Source organism: Macrosteles quadrilineatus, unplaced genomic scaffold (assembly GCF_028750875.1).
Source record: "Macrosteles quadrilineatus isolate MER2022 unplaced genomic scaffold, UCM_ALF_1.0 Scaffold_2__2_contigs__length_208266976, whole genome shotgun sequence".
Lineage (NCBI taxonomy): Eukaryota > Metazoa > Arthropoda > Insecta > Hemiptera > Cicadellidae > Macrosteles > Macrosteles quadrilineatus.
The window spans coordinates 40,165,559-40,183,116 of NW_026542595.1; the positions used below are offsets into that span (position 1 = coordinate 40,165,559).

Below are 17,558 nucleotides of genomic sequence, written 5' to 3' on the forward strand. Positions count from 1 at the left end.
TTTTTTTATTTATTATTAAGTTACTCTCATCGCTTACCCATGATAAATGTTGTTGACAAGCTAATGGGATAAAGTATGTATCAGATCGCTGATGCCGTTTATTAAACATAGTGTTGGAACTATTATACTTTCTAGCATCTATTCCTGTTTCTTATTAATTATTTACCAAGTTTTCTTTGCAATGTTTTTTTTTTTATCGTAACAGTTTTTTCCCTCGTATTAACTTATAATAACTTGATAGTAGCCTATTTGTCCCTCTGCTTATAAATAACAGGAGCTCTTCAACACCTCTACATCTGGCTAGTTTTGTCAATTCCGCTATTTCGTTTAAGCGATTTTCCCTATAGGGAAGTAGCTATTGCCGTAGGTCTCATGGTAAGGCTTAAGCCCGGGACCGATTTACTTTTTCATTTTGATGTCCCCAGAGGCCAAAAACACCATTCGTTCAAATTTTTATATATGTATATATATATATATATATATAGACTTATATATATATATATATATATACGTCCGTGAACGCGATAACTTGAGTAATTTTTGTCCGATTTTGATGAAATTTTGTTTAAAGGTGTAAAGCGGGCTAAACTTGAATGAGTTCGCGAACCAGCATGATCGGACCATGGGAACGAGGCTTTACGGGGGGTTTTATGGGGTAAAAATTGGGGTTTCTCACTTTTGACCCTCAAAACATAAAATTTCCTAATTTCTCTTTAGACCTTTTTAAAGAGCTTAAAAAAACAATTAATTTAGTATATAAAAGTATTTTTGTTCGGTTAGTAGTAACGGAGAAAATTAAAAAAATTGTAAATTTAAAATTTCTATGTTATTTTTATGGAGAATATTGTCATATGTTGTAGTTTGCTTGTTTATGGATATATTTTGTATTTTGATCAAATTTATTCATTTTGTACTAAGCTATCAATATTTTACAAAAAAACACACTTTATTAGTTTCCTTGTAGCAGCAAACCTAGGTACTCGTTAAACTTAATGTTATTAAAATATATTTAATTGAAAATCAATTAAGACAAATAGAAATTCGCTTAGTCGGCAGGTTTGCTGCGGCGGGGGTATTTTAATTTGTCAACTTTGTACTTATAGAGTAATTTTTGTTGTTTGTAAATTGTTTAGCTCTATTTTTATGAAAAATAAATTAATATTTAAATACGTTTATTTAATGTTAAGATTTATATAACTTATCTTCTACATTAGCTATATACAAAGAAAACCAGTTTTTAATATGCAATAATGTGTTTCAAATATTAATATTCCTCTTTGAAAAATCTCTGCTATAAAATATAGCTAAAATTATATTTTTACTTATGGTCTAAACGAATGTTTATTCCTCAAACATTATGAACTATTGACATAAATGGTATTATGCCTGATATATATGTTTGAGATTCATCTAGATTGGTAATAAAATTGTCTATTGTTGAATTGAAAACTACTCCAGTTGTAAAATCAACACTGTGTGATATGCAGGATGAATTCTTTTTTTTTTATTTTGAGATTCTACTTTTGAACTCTAAAACTAGTTTTGAACTTGAGTCTATATAACTATTACGTCAATGTTGAGAAACATTTCCTCATAAATCAGTTCTCTTTGTGATTCGGAGACTGAAGGGATGTCTGGGTGTGGTGAAGACGATGTGTGGATGGATTTCCAGCTTGTCGGGTGTATCAGGGGTTGGTGACAGTTCGTAGAGGGAGAGTATAGAAGCTAAAGCCACCTTCACTTGCAGCTTGCCAAACCTCATACCTACAAACAAATCTGTGATGAAAACCACTAAAACCGCTTCAACTAGGAGGACTACCTTTCTTCCGTTAACTCGAAGCTTTGCCCGGAGTTTTTAAGCTAAGACGAGGTCGAGAATTTAAAACGATCGAGAGCTGCAAAACCATTTCAGTCCGTGGTACGAACGCTATTTTTCATCTCACTATTACCACTTCTCACCCCAATAATAATGCACACTGTCAACAAGTACAACTTTAAGGTTATGTGAAGAAATAATTTGAGAAATCAGCAAAAATAATAATAAACAGTTGCTAGGCAGCCGTGACAATAAAACAATTCCATTGCAATGCTATGGATACTGGTTGTGTATTTGATATGAATTCATATTTTAAGAAAGTAAGCGGGCAGCTGATTTTACGGCCCTAGGGATGTAAAAACCTGCTCGAACCCCAAATGATGATGACAGCTGGCATCCAGCAAAACGTAACTTTACAATTTCATTTACCAATTAACGTATGTAAAACAGCTAAAAACATCATAGTGTGGTGAAAAATAAGTTGTAACTTGTCCATTTAGACTACCATTTAAAAATACAGCTATTTACAAAATTGTATTTTTAGAAGATTGTAATTTTACAAATAATCCTTAACAACAAGGTTAATGCCTAAAATATGTAAGATGTTTAAGAAATTATTATTAGCATTAGAGCAGGCATAAGAGCAGGATTGGATAGTAGTCAATTGAATCTGAATATAAACCAGAACAACTAGTTTACATGTATTAAGAAAAAATCTGGCAGTTTAAATGGGGATTATCATCTTGTAAACAAAAGTCATGTGACCACCTATTTCTTTCGTCTTATAGATACGTTGTAAATTTCAAATCTGACAATTTTACAATAAAATAGCAATAGTGTAATTTGAAAAGCCTTTAAGTAAGATTGGCGATCGATTCATACACACTGGTTTTGAGTACAGGGACAGGAGCTACATACAAAACCACCTTCCATTGCATAGTATCACTTACCGTACCTTATCATCCCTCCGTGGCCATTGAAACCTAAAGAGGATTCTGGCCTCCCATTATCTTTTAATCTCCTGCCTCTTCTATTAGATTACAGTCTAGATATGTCTTCCAAATAGTCGTCTACGTACTTTGTAGTAGGCCTACTCCTTGGTATACAAAAGTATTGACTCTCCACCACGCATAGCCTGCCTATCCGAACCTTTTACTTTCGGAAATCACTCCTACATCTGGGTGTATAAACATTTCTCTTATCTCTCTGTTCTTTCGTATCCCAACCTCCATTATCTTAAACTGGTCCGTATATGTTTACCTATTATCAAACCCAGCAACTTAATAAAAATAAATAAATAAAAATAATGAAGCGCTAAACTAAAATTATGACTTCGACATTCCATTCCTTTCAAAATTATCTTTCTTTCAACACAAAAATCATGAAAATCTGTAAAGTGGTTGATTCAGAATCGTGAAAGACCTTGTTACGTTTTAATATACAGGGTGATCAACTCAAGGAGGCCACCATTGGGATATCCGGTAAGAATTAGAGACAACTTTAAAAGAGGGAACATTCCTTTATTTTTTGTGGCAGTAAAAAATATGAATTTAGTTTTTTTAAATTCAGCCGCCATTTTCCAATATGGCGGCCAACTTTTACATATGGAACACTCTACATTTTATCATGTTTTCGGATAGAAAATGCATTTTAAAAACTTTTTTATTCAAGACATTTTTCTATAAACCCACTCGGTTAGGAGTTACAGCCTAAATAAAAATTACATCATGTAGTTTCTAAATGAGTAGGTTTATAGCGAAAATTCCAAGAGTAAATAAGTCTTAAAATTGCATCCACATTCTAAAAAGACCATAAAGGGGAACCGCACATTCAAAGTTTGTAAAAGAACATGTATAATCAGCCAAGGAGAAGGGAGGATGGGGAAAAGATTTCTTTACTTTCGACTTTCATACTAGCTCGTTTGGCTGTGACAGGAGCTGGATGGAATCTACGGTCGAACCTCGTTATTGATTACCACACACGTGACAATGTTCCAACCCTCAAAATAAATTCAAGGAAAACCCTGACACAAGCTTAAAATCCTCTGTAGAATGATAAAATGAAGTAAAATCCTAATCAATTAATTGGAATTGAATAATGTATTCTTTCTTGAACTAAGCCTCATAAACTATATTAGAGTTAGCCTTAAAATGATCTTACGCTCACCGATACAAATCCTCGGTCCTTCGCCGAAGGGTAGAAAGGCGTAATGGTGTCTGCTATGACAGTTCTCGTCAGTAAAGCGCTCCGGGTCAAACTTGTAGGGATCGGGGAAGATATCAGGATCGTGGTGGAAGCAGTAGGAGGGAATAGTGATGCGGACTCCCTCGTCGATGACTAGATCTGTGCCAGGAAGTTGATAACGCTCCGTGCACACTCTGGTCAGAAAGGGTAGAGACGCATACAGGCGCAGTGTCTCTGTACATTACACAATAATACAGCTCATAGTTAATACAACAAATCCTCACTACAAAGGATTAAGTCATTTTTCATAATTATTTTTTAAAACTTATTTGAAAACAAGGAGCATAACCAAATTGTATGCACAAATATAATGAGATTTAAATTTATATAAATTACTAGCTGCTGTACCCGTGCTTCGCAACGGGAAGATGTACTATACAAACATACAAACATTTGTTAAGTAAAATTTGTAAACAAAGAGCCACCAAATCTAATAAAAAAGTATGACCTACATTATAAATGTCTTATTGTTCACATTTAAATATACAATATAACTTAATTTTCCATAATCAATGGCATAAATAATCCTACCACATAGTTCTGTTGTAAAAAACGCTAGAAATCAGCTGAATCAGCAAAAACCTAGCTTTTGTTTGTAAAAGAACAATGTGGAATGTGGTTGAATTCCACCCCATTCAACCACATTCTTTGAAAGACATCTAAACTATAATGCCATCAAACTGTTCAATGCTCTCCCACTTCAAATCAAGTCCACATCAGATCCGGGATGCTTCAAAAGGCACTTGAGGTCATTTCTCGTGGGTAAAGGCTACTACAGTGTCCGCGCCTTTCTCGCTGACGGACAGTCCTAATGAATTTTAATTTTAATTATTTTAAAAGTTAGTTAATAGTTATTTTTAGTAAATTTGACTTGGCTAATGCATTTGTAATGTTAATCTTGCTAAATAAATGAGTTATTGAGTTATTGAGTTAGTTATTGAGAACGTTACTGTCTCTAGTAATAAGGCCGCGGCCTTCGATGTTTCAACGCCGCGACTCATCCCCACCCTGGTCCAACTCCGGGTATTGCCGCCAACGTTAAAACGTGCAACATTTCGCCAAAACTGCGCTTATTCACGTTTCAAGCTATGAAAATGTAGCCAGTTCAAAAGATTAATTTTTAACACGAAATGCCGCTTACCATTTTTCAGATGTTATTACGAAATACTAATTAATACATGTTTATATAAACGTATATTCACCACTTAATTACAACCCTGAATATATGTTCAAGCGATATACATTTGTAATAAAAACGTAACCATTTTGGAACCTAATGAGTTATGAAAATATAATATACTTTTACAAATAGGCCTAGGTTCCCTTATAATTATTTTTAATTTTATTATGAACTGGTCGTCTATTGGTCGAAAACTCGACCAAAAATATGTAATTTTCAGACTTATCTATACTAACCCACGTTGTAAATTAAACATTTTATTGGAATTTCTTTTATTTGATTTGATATTCTGTTCATTTCTTTGTAATTTTGTCACCAGCATGGCAGCCCATGTAATTTTTTGTCTATTTACATTTATAAAGGGATTCTGCACATCTAAAGGAAAATATCTTTATAATAGTATGCGTATATTTTCTCTGCGTTGCACACAAGCTGAGAAAAAAGGTTTTAAACACGCTTGCCTATTAATCTATGGGTGATACTATAATTTCAAACTTAGTTTCGAAATATGCAAAGCTGTTATATATTTTAAAATTTTGTCATTGAATGTCCATGCAGAACTGTACTAAGGTAGAAGAAATATTGCTACACCTCTGACTAAATGCATAGGAAATGTATGCAATACATGTATAATAAAATGTACAAAACACAACTGCGCAAGACTTTGAAAACATCTTGCCTATTTAAAATATTTCAAATTATCTGTATCAATAGTGTATTGGTTTTTCATTTTGATAATACATAAGAGGTACAAACACTGTTTGTTCATACTATTACCAAAGATTACATGTTAGCATATGTAATATTTGCTATTACTATTAATATTTTAGTTTTACATTTTTTATCCAATATGTTTTACTTTAGTTTTAATAAAGTAGAAAATGTGTATTTTCTTAATCAGAACGTGGTTCTTGATTAAGTTTAAATTTAGGCTATAGCTCTAATCCACTCATCTTGATGCGGACCTTCTAAAGGGAAGTGAAATAATTGTATATACTCCTCAGTTTTTAATGCTTTTAGGTGGTTATTTTTACATCACGGCATGATACGCTTATGAGGCATAACACACTGTCACTACGAATACTATATTGTCTCTAATCGTGTAAAACAAACAGGTTAATCACCCGTGATGCACCGTCTATATGTGCAAACTAATGGCGGGAGCCGGCTGGACTATGCCTCGGATGCGACGTTGCCAGATTTCGCTCGCCGCGGGGTGAAATGGATAATGAAAAATATTGTACGTAACCCCCTGTATATTGTCAGGTCAGGTGAAATCTTGTACGTTACACGTTACGCAAGAGCGTGTTTACATCACTTAGGTAAATTATGCAACTCGATCCGCTTGTTGCACAATATTCACCTGCGTGATGTAAAATCGCTCTTACTACCCTTGTAAGGTAAATAGCTATTACCCAATTTGTTTGGATCAGCCGTCTGAAATTTTCAAATTCGCTTTATTTAGCAGTTCTGACTGTTTACATTAAAATGTCAACGCGAAGGTAAACAAATATTGTGAATTTTCTCATGCTTCCATGTTTACTTTTGAAAACCTCACCTCAAAACTTTGGACATCCAAGGAGAGTAGCCCGAGAGGAACTCAGGAAAGTGAATAGGCCTATGAGATTCCTAGATATGTGGACCAGCTTTGTGCTTAATTTGGGCTGTTTCGGTTTAGTATTTTTGGCAGCCACACTGACAAACAGACAGACAGACGCCACCTCAATTTTATAATAGTATAGATAGATTGATTAACCAATTCCATACGTCGTATTTTTTATGATTTAATGATGGGGTTCAAGGTTAATTCTCCGCTTGTTTTTGTTTGTTGACTGAAATGTTGTAGAGCATATCTGCAAAAATGGGTTGGGTCTTTATATATTTGTAGTTGTTTGCCACGAATTTGATTGAAGATAACAGATTTGTCTCTTCTTAAACTGAACCCACACTAATTACTGATTCTGAGATCTTTGTAATCTAAGTGCATGAAATGTGTTTACAACTTCGCACCTACATTGCATTTAGGTTGTGTAAAATTATCGACTTAATTGTCCAAGTATTTTAGGCTAATTAGTTTGAAATAAATTTTTATAGGTAACAAATAGAAGCATATTTATTTTAAATACAAAAATTAGGTATTTAAAAAAACACACTTTCAATCGATCAATTACTAAATTATAAACCGGGAAAAAAGCTGTACCTCTATAAAAAAAAATTCTTAAAAATTTTGAATTGATTACGAAACATTTACAAAAAACTGCTTTCTAGACAGTAAAAATGTATTAAAAACGTCATGAGGTAATTCAGTCAAGGTTGTGATTTATATGTAGAATAGATGAATAAAAAAATCTAATGAAGAAGGTCATGTATCACAATTCATCGCTGATTTGGTTGACATTTTTAAAATAAGACTATAAAGTCCTAAAAAAGACGTAATCATTACAAATTTATAAAAATAATATTTTTGGTGGAAAGAGTCCAGAAGTTATGTACCTATATACTGTTAGTCAATAAATCCTTTTAATATTTTTTTTTTGACAACTACAAGTATACATTGATTGCATTTACATTCCTGTAACAACTACCCAAGTAACTATCTATTCATTGTAATAATGTGTATTGTATATGGGACGTAAAAGCATGTGTCAATGACCAACTTACCATTCATTACCATATCCATATAATGCATGTCTTGTATAGATTGATATGTTATTTTGCCATCGTGGTTGGCCAAAACTTCATCAATCTCTCTTCGGAGTTTCTCTTGAACTTCAGGAGCTTTGGCCAACTCGTAAAGACAGAAACTAGTTGTGGACGCAGCTGTTTCAAACCCTGCTGCGAAGAAAACAAATGCCTGGGCAGTCATTTCTTCTAGAGTAAGATCTGCAATGTAACATTTTCTTTTGATATTTTGTATATCATAGTATTTTGCAAGTTCTTGAAAATAAAAACATTGATGTCAATTTGTTCCAATATATGTTTTAAACTAATTATTGTTAAAGTAGGTAGGGAAATACAGATATACCACGAATTCCAAATACTATAAGTATTATTATGGACTAACTGTTCTGCCCGAGCTTAGCGACGCGGAAAGAATGCTTCAGATAATAATATGGGTCCCTAATTTTAAGTCTACTTTTAAAAACAGTCCACACACTTCCACACACATCACTTCGAAAACCACTTTTTTGGGTCCAGGGAGACCCAACACGGGTATATCCACCCAAACTCGAAAATGTTGACGAAAACAATACTTTCTCTATATACTTATACTATGGTATAAGGGGAGAAAGTAAAAACTAATAAATCTGTCGTAATGCAAACATCTATAATGAGGATCAAAATATTAAATCAAGTAAACAATAAACAAACAAACCAAACCACTGACACATATGCGTGCGGCTTACGGGCTTCTAAAAGTTCGTAATCCTTTTTAACTTTATATATAGATAGATTCCGGCTTAGGGATATGTTTTCTGTTCTATGTTAGTATTATTTTCAAATGTGATATGGATCCTAGGATATTAATCCATTGATTGGGAGTATTATATACATCATGCATTACCATATTTTGTTTTAATATGTGAACTTCAAATCATCGACACAAAGTTCACTTGAAAGGTAGCAAGTTAACCCTGCCTCGACGTTACCAAAAGGAAAGCTGAAGTCAATGTCTAAATAGTGTTATGGATTTATAATTGTCAAGTATACTTACGGTCCTTCTCTTGGTGTTTTATATCTTGTAAGCTATTTTTCAAAATATTTAAAAACTTGGAAGCATCTTTCATTTCATTTTTGGATTCTTCGTCATGGTCTTCCAAAGATTTATTTTCTTTCACCCTTATTAACAAATCTACAAAATCATTCCTTATGATGTTATTTTTTTTACGATATTCGATAGTGTCTTTCATAACTGTCATAAGGAGAACGGATATTTGAGGGTCAAAAAAATCTATTTTTAATAATCTTGAAATTCTTGGAAAATTTGAATGCATGAGGAACTTAAACAAGTTCATTCTATTTGGAAGAAAAATCTTTTGCCCAACCTTGAAAAAGTCATTGTCATGATCATGAATAGAGTTTACTTCCAATCCAAAAGCACACGTAGCAATTATATCTGTTGTCAATCTTGCGATGAGATCTTTGACTTCAAATTCTCCTTTCTTTAAAATGACATTTTCAATATGATCTTGAAGTTGTTGTGTACATTTTTCCATTAGAATAAACATATTTTTCATTTTCCCAGATGTAAATGTTGGTGTTAGTTTGGTTCTCATATCTTTCCACTCCTGCCCTTCTAATGAGAACAAATGTTTAGAGATGTATTCATGAGTTGTTGGAGTAAAGTTTCTCGCAACAAAATTATGAAAATCTTTTGTGAGAATGTGTTTTACTAAGTCAAGATCTAAGATTAAAAGTGTCGGTTGTCGAAGCGTATGTAAACCGACATATTTCAGTCCCTTCTTCTTGTTTTCCGTATAGTTCTTTGTCAGCAGTGTCCCAGCGTCTGTTTTCCCCTTCATTTGATCCCACATAGTGCCAAACGGAAAAACGGGCTTTATATATTCAACACCCTTCTTTTCCCAATAGTCATATTTCTTTGTAAGATAATAGTATAGATCAATGAAAATGAGACTCAACGAAAGGACTACTTCCACGATCATCCTGAAATCAAGATAAATCATTAAATAATATAAAAACAAGCGTTGATGTTATAACTAATTAGTTTTAAATACCCTTTCTATACTACTGGTGTTTTACGTTTATATTTTCAATACCTATGATTTTCAACTCAAAACACTCTACTGCCACAGTAAACCTGTAGACTAAGCGAAGTTCACTTTGTTTGTCTAATTGCGTTTTAAAGACATGTTTCCTGAACAAGTAATTTGTATTGCCCAATTAAATAAATTAGATCTAATGAGTACTTTTGCTACCATGGGGAATCAAAACACCCCCGCCGCAACAAACCTGCAGACTAAGTGAATTTCCATTTACCTGGCTGGATTTCGACTAAAATATCCCCTTAAAATTGTAAGATTGATTTCCTATTTAAATTTTAATAACATTAATTTTAATGAGTACTTAGGTTTGCTGTTACAGGGAAGGAATGAGGTGTGTTATTTTTATTAAAATGTTGATAGCTTAGTATAAAATAAACAAAATTGCCAAATTTGTTAAAAATGTATCCACAAACAAGCAAACTACCACAGATTATTTATTCTCCCAAAGAATAGCATGGGAATTCACAATTTTTAAATTATCTCCGTAAACGTTAAGCACAACAACGCTTCAATATAAAAAGTTATTTATTTTCTTTTAAAGCTCTTCGAAATGGTTTGGAAAGAAATTGTAAAATTTGATGTTGTGGCTCTTAATAAAAAAATAGAAAAAAACAACAATTTTTACCCTATAAAACCGCAAAACCCTGTTTCCGTAGTCCGATCATGCTGGTTTTCGAACAGGTTCGATTGCACCATTTCATAAAAAAGGCCCATTTTTGCTCGAGTTATCGCGCTAACGGACACACATATTTTTTATAAATTTGAACGGATTGTGTATTTGCGTCTGGGGACCTCAAAATGAAAAAGTACATCGGTCCCGGGTCTAGGACGTACCATGAGACCTACGGTAGTAGTTTATTCCTTAAATGGGAAATTCGCAAAAAGTATTTTTGGTAAAATATCAATAGTATTGGATGAAATAAATAATTTGCCAAATTATATTAATACATAACGAGCTGTTGGCCCTTCCTACGTACGGGAATCGAATAGTCCATTAAAACTGTATAAAGTATGTCTACTACTAATTCAAGATATAGTTTAGGCAGTTCAAAATTTATAGTAAAGAAAAAGCTTCCAAGATGAATTAAAACATGTGATCATTGTTATTTTCCCAACCTTTCCTCAAAAAGTCGAGTAGTAAAATAAGTTTCATAAGCTTTCTTTTGAAGATTCGTAAGCTTCGATTCGTATTCAGCAATGGTTATAGAATCTTACTTATTTGCTATGATCAATGACAAAATCACAGAGTAAATAAACTAACCTCATAGTTCTATAGAATATTTTTTATTCAACCAGCTGTTAGTTATGACAAATTATTATATTTCACTAAAACAAACTAAATATTTTAAAGACTGCTCAAAGTAATAAATTGTAACATCTAGTATTTTACTATGAAATTAAATTAAAAAAGTGCTTTATTAACACTAAAATAAACTGCAATATACATACAACTTATAACTAAACATAATCTTCTGCATAACAAGAAAGAACAAATTTTACTAAAAATAGCACTTTACAGCAACGGTCATAAGACTGTCTGCCGGGTTGACAACATCATCTTTTATGGCAACATTTTCTTTTAATATAGTATTTGCATATATATAGTATTGCAATATAGTAATAGTATTTTACTATCTATATTTAAATAAACTCTCATCATCTTACCTATTAAATCAACGTATCAATGATTATAGCATTACACGTAGTATAAAAAAGGTAAATTCTACGTATGTCATTTCATTTTTTTTCCAAAAGCTGAATTTGTGTCGAAAATGCTGAATGTTTACAGCTGTTACGTTAAGCAAATGGTATTGTACCAAAAGCTAGAGTTAGAATGTTAGCGTCGGCTGCTGGACTTTTTTAAAATTTAAAACTTAGTCTCAAAAAAACGGAAACCCTAAACCAAAGTTATGGCTTCGACATTCCCTAGTTCTCAAAATTATCTTTCTTTTAACACAAAAATCATGAAAATCCGTCAAGTGGTTGATGCAGAATCGTGAAATAAAAAAATCTCGTCACGTTTTAATATATATAGGATATTATGAAGGAAATATTATACCGGGTGTCCGAAAAAGAACTGAACCATTTCAAAGGAAAATACTGATACCAAATAAGAGACTATGTTGAATGTTTTATATATGTATTTAAAGCTTAAATTCTCAAATTAGAAACTTAGTATAACTCGATATGAGCACCATTAGTGGCCTGGCATAAATCCAAGTGAAATTTGACCTCTTCCCAGGTATTGGTCAGTACTTCAAGGGATGTTGTACCAACACATGCGACTATTCTCTGTCGGAGGTGATTCAGATCCCGAATCTGCACCGAGTTGATATTATTATTCACTGCCCCCCAAAGGAAAAAGTCCAGAGGAGTCATACCTGGACTCAAGAAGGGCATTGGATGGGCCCTTCCCTGCTAATCCACCAATCGTCAAAACGTGTATCCAGCGCTTCTCGCACACGCAAACTGTAGTGTGGCGGCACTCCATCCTGTTTAAAATAAACAGGGCCATTCCCCATCTCAATGTCAACCAACTATGGGAAAAGATACTCATCTAACATGTCACATTAAATGGCACCGTTTATATCCCCTGAAGTACTGCCCAAAACCTTGGAAGAGGTCAAATTTCACTTAAATTTATGCCGGGCCACTAAGGGTGCTAATATCGAGTTATACTAAGTTTCTAATAAAACTTGAGAATTTAAGCTTTAAATACATACATAAAACATTCAACATAGTCTCTTGTTTGGTATCAGTATTTGCCTTTTAAATGTTTTAGTTCTTTTTTCGGACACCCAGTATTATGTGTGTATTTTTTTGTAAATACTGAACCGACTGGGGTTTTTTTTTTAGGGAGAGGAGGTAAAAATGCTTTTACCCACACAGGTAGAACCCCTTTTATGCACACAGAATACGCTGGACGAAATGTGACATACAGGTCCAATTGTCCTCACCCTCCATCATCGTCGGAATGACCGTGACAACTGTCCTATTGGGCATAAATTTAAAAAAATAAAGCTACAGCTGCAAGGATTTGTATTAACTATTCCTGCTTCGACATTGCCCCCGAGGATTTTCAAAGTTCTGAGGTGATAGTTATAAAAGTAAATATTGATTGGTCTCCATGAAAACAACGAGCAAACTCATAATTTTTACGTTTCCTTTGACATTTCTATGTAAACAAACAGAAATAGAACTGCCAGGTCTGTATAAAGATCAATTTTGACGGGATTATTTTGTAGATAAAAACTCCTACTCGTGTGTGTTTTCAACCGATTCTAATGTTTGGTTTTATACAAATAACCACATAGACTAAATAATTAACGATTCAATATTAAATGCAAAACTTCTGCTTGGTTTTTATTTCAAAACATATGTTATAGATTTATCCTAAACTTTCTTTATTTTTTAAATTTTAGATTTATTGTAGTGTTTAATCAATATTGTTTATGAAGTGGAATAACCTCAACGACTACTCTTGGAAAACAACCTAGGAATAAAGATGGAATAGGTTCGTACAGGAAATATATATTTGTTAATTATTAAGTAAGTACTATGACAAGTTCCAATGGGAAGAAAAACAATGTTTGTTTAGAGATTTTAAACAGGCTCTGTTTGTTGCTCTCAAAAGAGTTAGGAGTCAGTCGATGATTAAGCCTAATTTGATAGAATATACCACCACCATTTTTAGGGTATACCACCACCTAAACTTACACTAATTGTAGTTTTTGTTTGTTGATCAGAAAACAATCTAGGGTTAAGTTTTGTCAATGGGATGCCTTTACTTTACACTAATGTTGTTGAACCTTAACAAAAGGAGTATAAACTTAGAAATATAAACTGGGTAGAGATGCCTATTTAGCGGGTTTGGCCAAGAACTAAGCTTACCTCAACACACCTTTATTTGCCTTTTCATATTTGATGAAGACAATTTCTTAAATAATTCCAATCAGAGAAGTCTTTTTTTATCACCATTAACCACGAGACCAAAGCTACCGCAATAAACCACTATTTATTCACAAACAATTATATGTTTGCTGCCTTTAGAAGAGTTAAACCTATGTAGTGATTCGAATGGTTTATTGATTTAATGAAAATAACATTATCAAAGACAAACAACAAACTTTTTTACACAAAAGATATGGTGTACAGGGGGATTCTGACACATAGGTTATATATTTCTTAGATTGTTTCACTATTAGAATTATTTGTTTTATATTATTGAGCTTTTTAGGGACTTGTGTCCCTACAATCCACTAGTTTAAATTATTATACTAAACAAATGTAAGGGTTAAATCTATAAAATAAAATAAAAACAGACAAGAATCTTTTAAAGGCTAGTGGAAAGAATAGTAGACACCTTACGTGATTCTTCCTGTATACATACATACAAATATATTATTTTAAACGAAGTTTTCGCGACCTGGCAGTGATCAAAAACTGTTGCAATGTATTTAGATGTAGGTTTAGGTTATTGCGGCAAGGTGTTAAAAATCATATCCCGTTACAAAAAGTGATACAATGAGTAGCCTGGTGAATCTGCGATCTGAGTATACACAAATGTTTACTTACTTGTCAGATGTTCCGGTCCTTGATCTTGGCGAGTAGACAGGTGACTGTTGAGTTTGGAGTTGTAGTCATCTGACAGCAGCAGCTTGCAGCTCTTACATCACCTCCCCTCCACGCCGTCTACAATCTTCGGCCACCTACATCTGTTATTACCACAAGGCCAAGGCCAGACGATCCTCCTCTTCAGCAAGGCCACTCTTGTTTTGGACAAGAATTGCGAAGAGCTTCATGTTTAAAGCTAAGCCTTACTTTTTAGGTTATTCTTAGCGTTCTGTAAGGTTGTTACTACAATATAGTGGTTACTTTCAACATTTTCTTTAATATTAGGACAAGAAGGTTTGGTTGGAAAATAATTAGTACAATAAACATTTTTATACTTCTTTATTTTATAGATTTATAATTTATTACATGTGGATTCATCATCCCTTAAAATCTTACTACGTTTACAATTTTTATTCGTAACATAGTTATCGTTGCTTTCATCCTCTTTGAAAATATGTATTTTAGTTGTAGTAGTAAGTTATGTTGAAATATAGTTAGATCAAATTTTATATTTTTGAAAATGCTAATTAGCTATAGCGATTCCTCATTGCATACCATAGCATATTTTCCCATATTAAACTAGCAAAGTATACAAAATTAATTGAGAAAACTACATGTTGATCGTGGTTATGAGTGGCTCGTTCAACTATGTTTTTTTATTCCTGAACAAAATATAGCTAAAGCCGGTTCATGAAGATGTATTATAGATGGTCTATTTCAGTTTACAAATGTTACTGTTATAACTAAATTGTCGCCTAGTATAAAATCAACAGAAATAATGAAATCGTAAAGAATCTGTTTTACAGCTAATTCAAAAACACAAATCCTAGCTAAAAACATAATTGTTAACTCAGTCTCGGGTTGCTTTTAACCGATTTTCCAATCATTGCACAAAGTTAAAAGGATTGATTGATATGCTACATGCCATGATTTTAAAATTTTAAAGCCTATCTATAGGTATCTTTGTGGGTATCCCACGAAACAAAATTAATTTACTCAATCGATTTCCGAGCTAGAGTTTTCAAATAGGGTTATTTTATAAATTCTGTCTTCTCTGTATTTCCAATAGTTTACTGATAGTAGGTTGTCGATTTTTAAAATAAATTCCAGCCTTCGGAGTCTGTAGGTTCTCTGTGCTAAGTTTTTTTTGGATTGTACACGTTTCTTATAACCGAAAGCCATAGCGATAGTCCAAACTTTTAACAATCCTATCCTAAAATATTATAGCAGTAAGGTTTTGAATACATTGAATTCTACACAATTCTACCAGATTTGTTAATAACTAAAGGCAATCCGGGGACGAGTTTAACGTCCATAGGTGATAGTTGTAGCTTATACCCGTACCAAATACACCTGTACAAACATTTTAACATAGGCAGTAGTATACTTCTTGAATCTATGATTATAGTAGTGTCTGCAGAGGCCTCAGGTAACGCATACTGGTTATTCTGGTTCCAGTTTCCACCGAATAATGACTTGCAGTTTCTTGACCTTAGTGAATCGGACCCAGACTCATTGAGATGTAATTTTGTGACTCACCGTTTCACAAGACCGCAAATGCTTGGTCATGCTGATGATTGCAAAATTACATCGCATTTTCTATTTCGATTCCGTCTTTCTATGGTATCGTTCGACTATGAATCTTATGACTTGTTGGTAAAAGTAAAGATTTTAAGTTGTCTTAAATCATTATCTGTGAATTTAGATAAAATTATAACCGGTTAGTTCTCTAGAAAAGACCTAGAACATCACTATTTTGACAACCAATACTCATTCTGTTCGTGCTTCGAAAACACAAGGCGTGTTATCTGTTATTTCTGTTTATTCTTTCAATAATAATTTATTCTTTCCTCAACCCTTATGACGGTAATATCAGTCTACCAAGAATGAATGAAACAATAATTCACTTGAAAAATATGGAGTAGAAGTTGACACATCTATATAATTAATACGCTACATGAAACTTTGTCGGTTGAACTCCTCCGCCATTTCTTAACCGATTTTATCCATTGACGCCTCATTGGAAAGAGCGTGTCGCGTAGATTTGCAAACTGGCCTTACATTTTTGAAAAAGTTCCTTGGGCTCTGCCCGAGTGGCTTTGAAAGTTCCCATGTTATCCTTATGAAGAACATAATTGTTTACATTTTGATCAGCTGTATAATTTAATTGCTGTTATTTTTTTCCAATTCAATGAAACGCATTGAGTACATTTATTTACTATTTGAGTTTGTGTAAACATAACCCCAAGACGGATCGTGTTATTATGGTTGTATCTTAAATTTGTGTATTTATCGTTGTTTTGTGTCGCTATGATGGACCGTGTTAGCATGAGTGTTAGTTAAATTTGTGCATTTATCGTTGTTTTGTGTAGCTATAATTTGTTTATTTGTTGTTTTTTTCTTTCTTTTAAATGCCTCCGACGCGACGACAACGAACCATAGACAGGAGGTGTAATCGTGATAACGACCGCAGCTACAGAACAGTGGCGCTTAATAGGCCTCATCACAGTCAGCACCTGACCCTGGACAATCTCAACTATTAGGTTAAAAATGCGCCCTAACACTATCCCAAAACGACTTTTCGATCTCAATTGGCCCTCTATCAATGACCTGTGTTGCCTGTACAGCGAGGCATTTTGAGAAGGAGAAAACCGGCCGGAATGCTTTAGGTTTATCAATAACGAAGATAAACATGGTCTGAGTTACACACCGGTAATCTTTGAGTTGACTCTTTAAAACTCATTGTAAATATGACTGTTATTCGTTTTGAAATAACTCCTGTAATAAGTCATAAGTCATTCGTCTTACTTTGCAATTGCGCTCGAATTCGAGCAACATGTACACTAGTATGGAATTAATGTGGATCGCACGAGTAGAAAGCTTTAAACGAAATACATCCTAAGAGGATATTTCCGATTTC

General features: G+C 33.3%; 1 protein-coding gene across 1 annotated transcript; it reads right to left on the minus strand.

Moving 5' to 3' along the window:
• Nucleotides 1-571: 571 nt before the first annotated feature.
• Nucleotides 572-14,683, minus strand: LOC128986710 (probable cytochrome P450 6a14). Its single transcript, XM_054407204.1, has 5 exons — nt 14,600-14,683; nt 8,956-9,905; nt 7,902-8,123; nt 3,983-4,234; nt 572-1,764 (listed from the first exon to the last, which is right to left on the minus strand). Exons 2-5 carry the CDS (start codon nt 9,902-9,904, stop codon nt 1,592-1,594), a joined length of 1,596 nt encoding a protein of 531 aa, XP_054263179.1. The 5' UTR covers nt 9,905; nt 14,600-14,683; the 3' UTR covers nt 572-1,591.
• Between the last annotated feature and the right edge of the window lie 2,875 nt (nt 14,684-17,558).

Excerpts from the sequence above, each read along its gene's own strand:
- LOC128986710 (XM_054407204.1), bottom strand. The coding sequence starts at position 9,904 with ATGATCGTGGAAGTAGTCCTTTCGTTGAGTCTCATTTTCATTGATCTA. Across the intron at positions 8,124-8,955 it reads AAAACACCAAGAGAAGGACC|ATCTTACTCTAGAAGAAATG; the intron begins GTAAGTATACTT and ends GTTACATTGCAG. Across the intron at positions 1,765-3,982 it reads AGGACCGAGGATTTGTATCG|GTATGAGGTTTGGCAAGCTG; the intron begins GTGAGCGTAAGA and ends ATTTGTTTGTAG.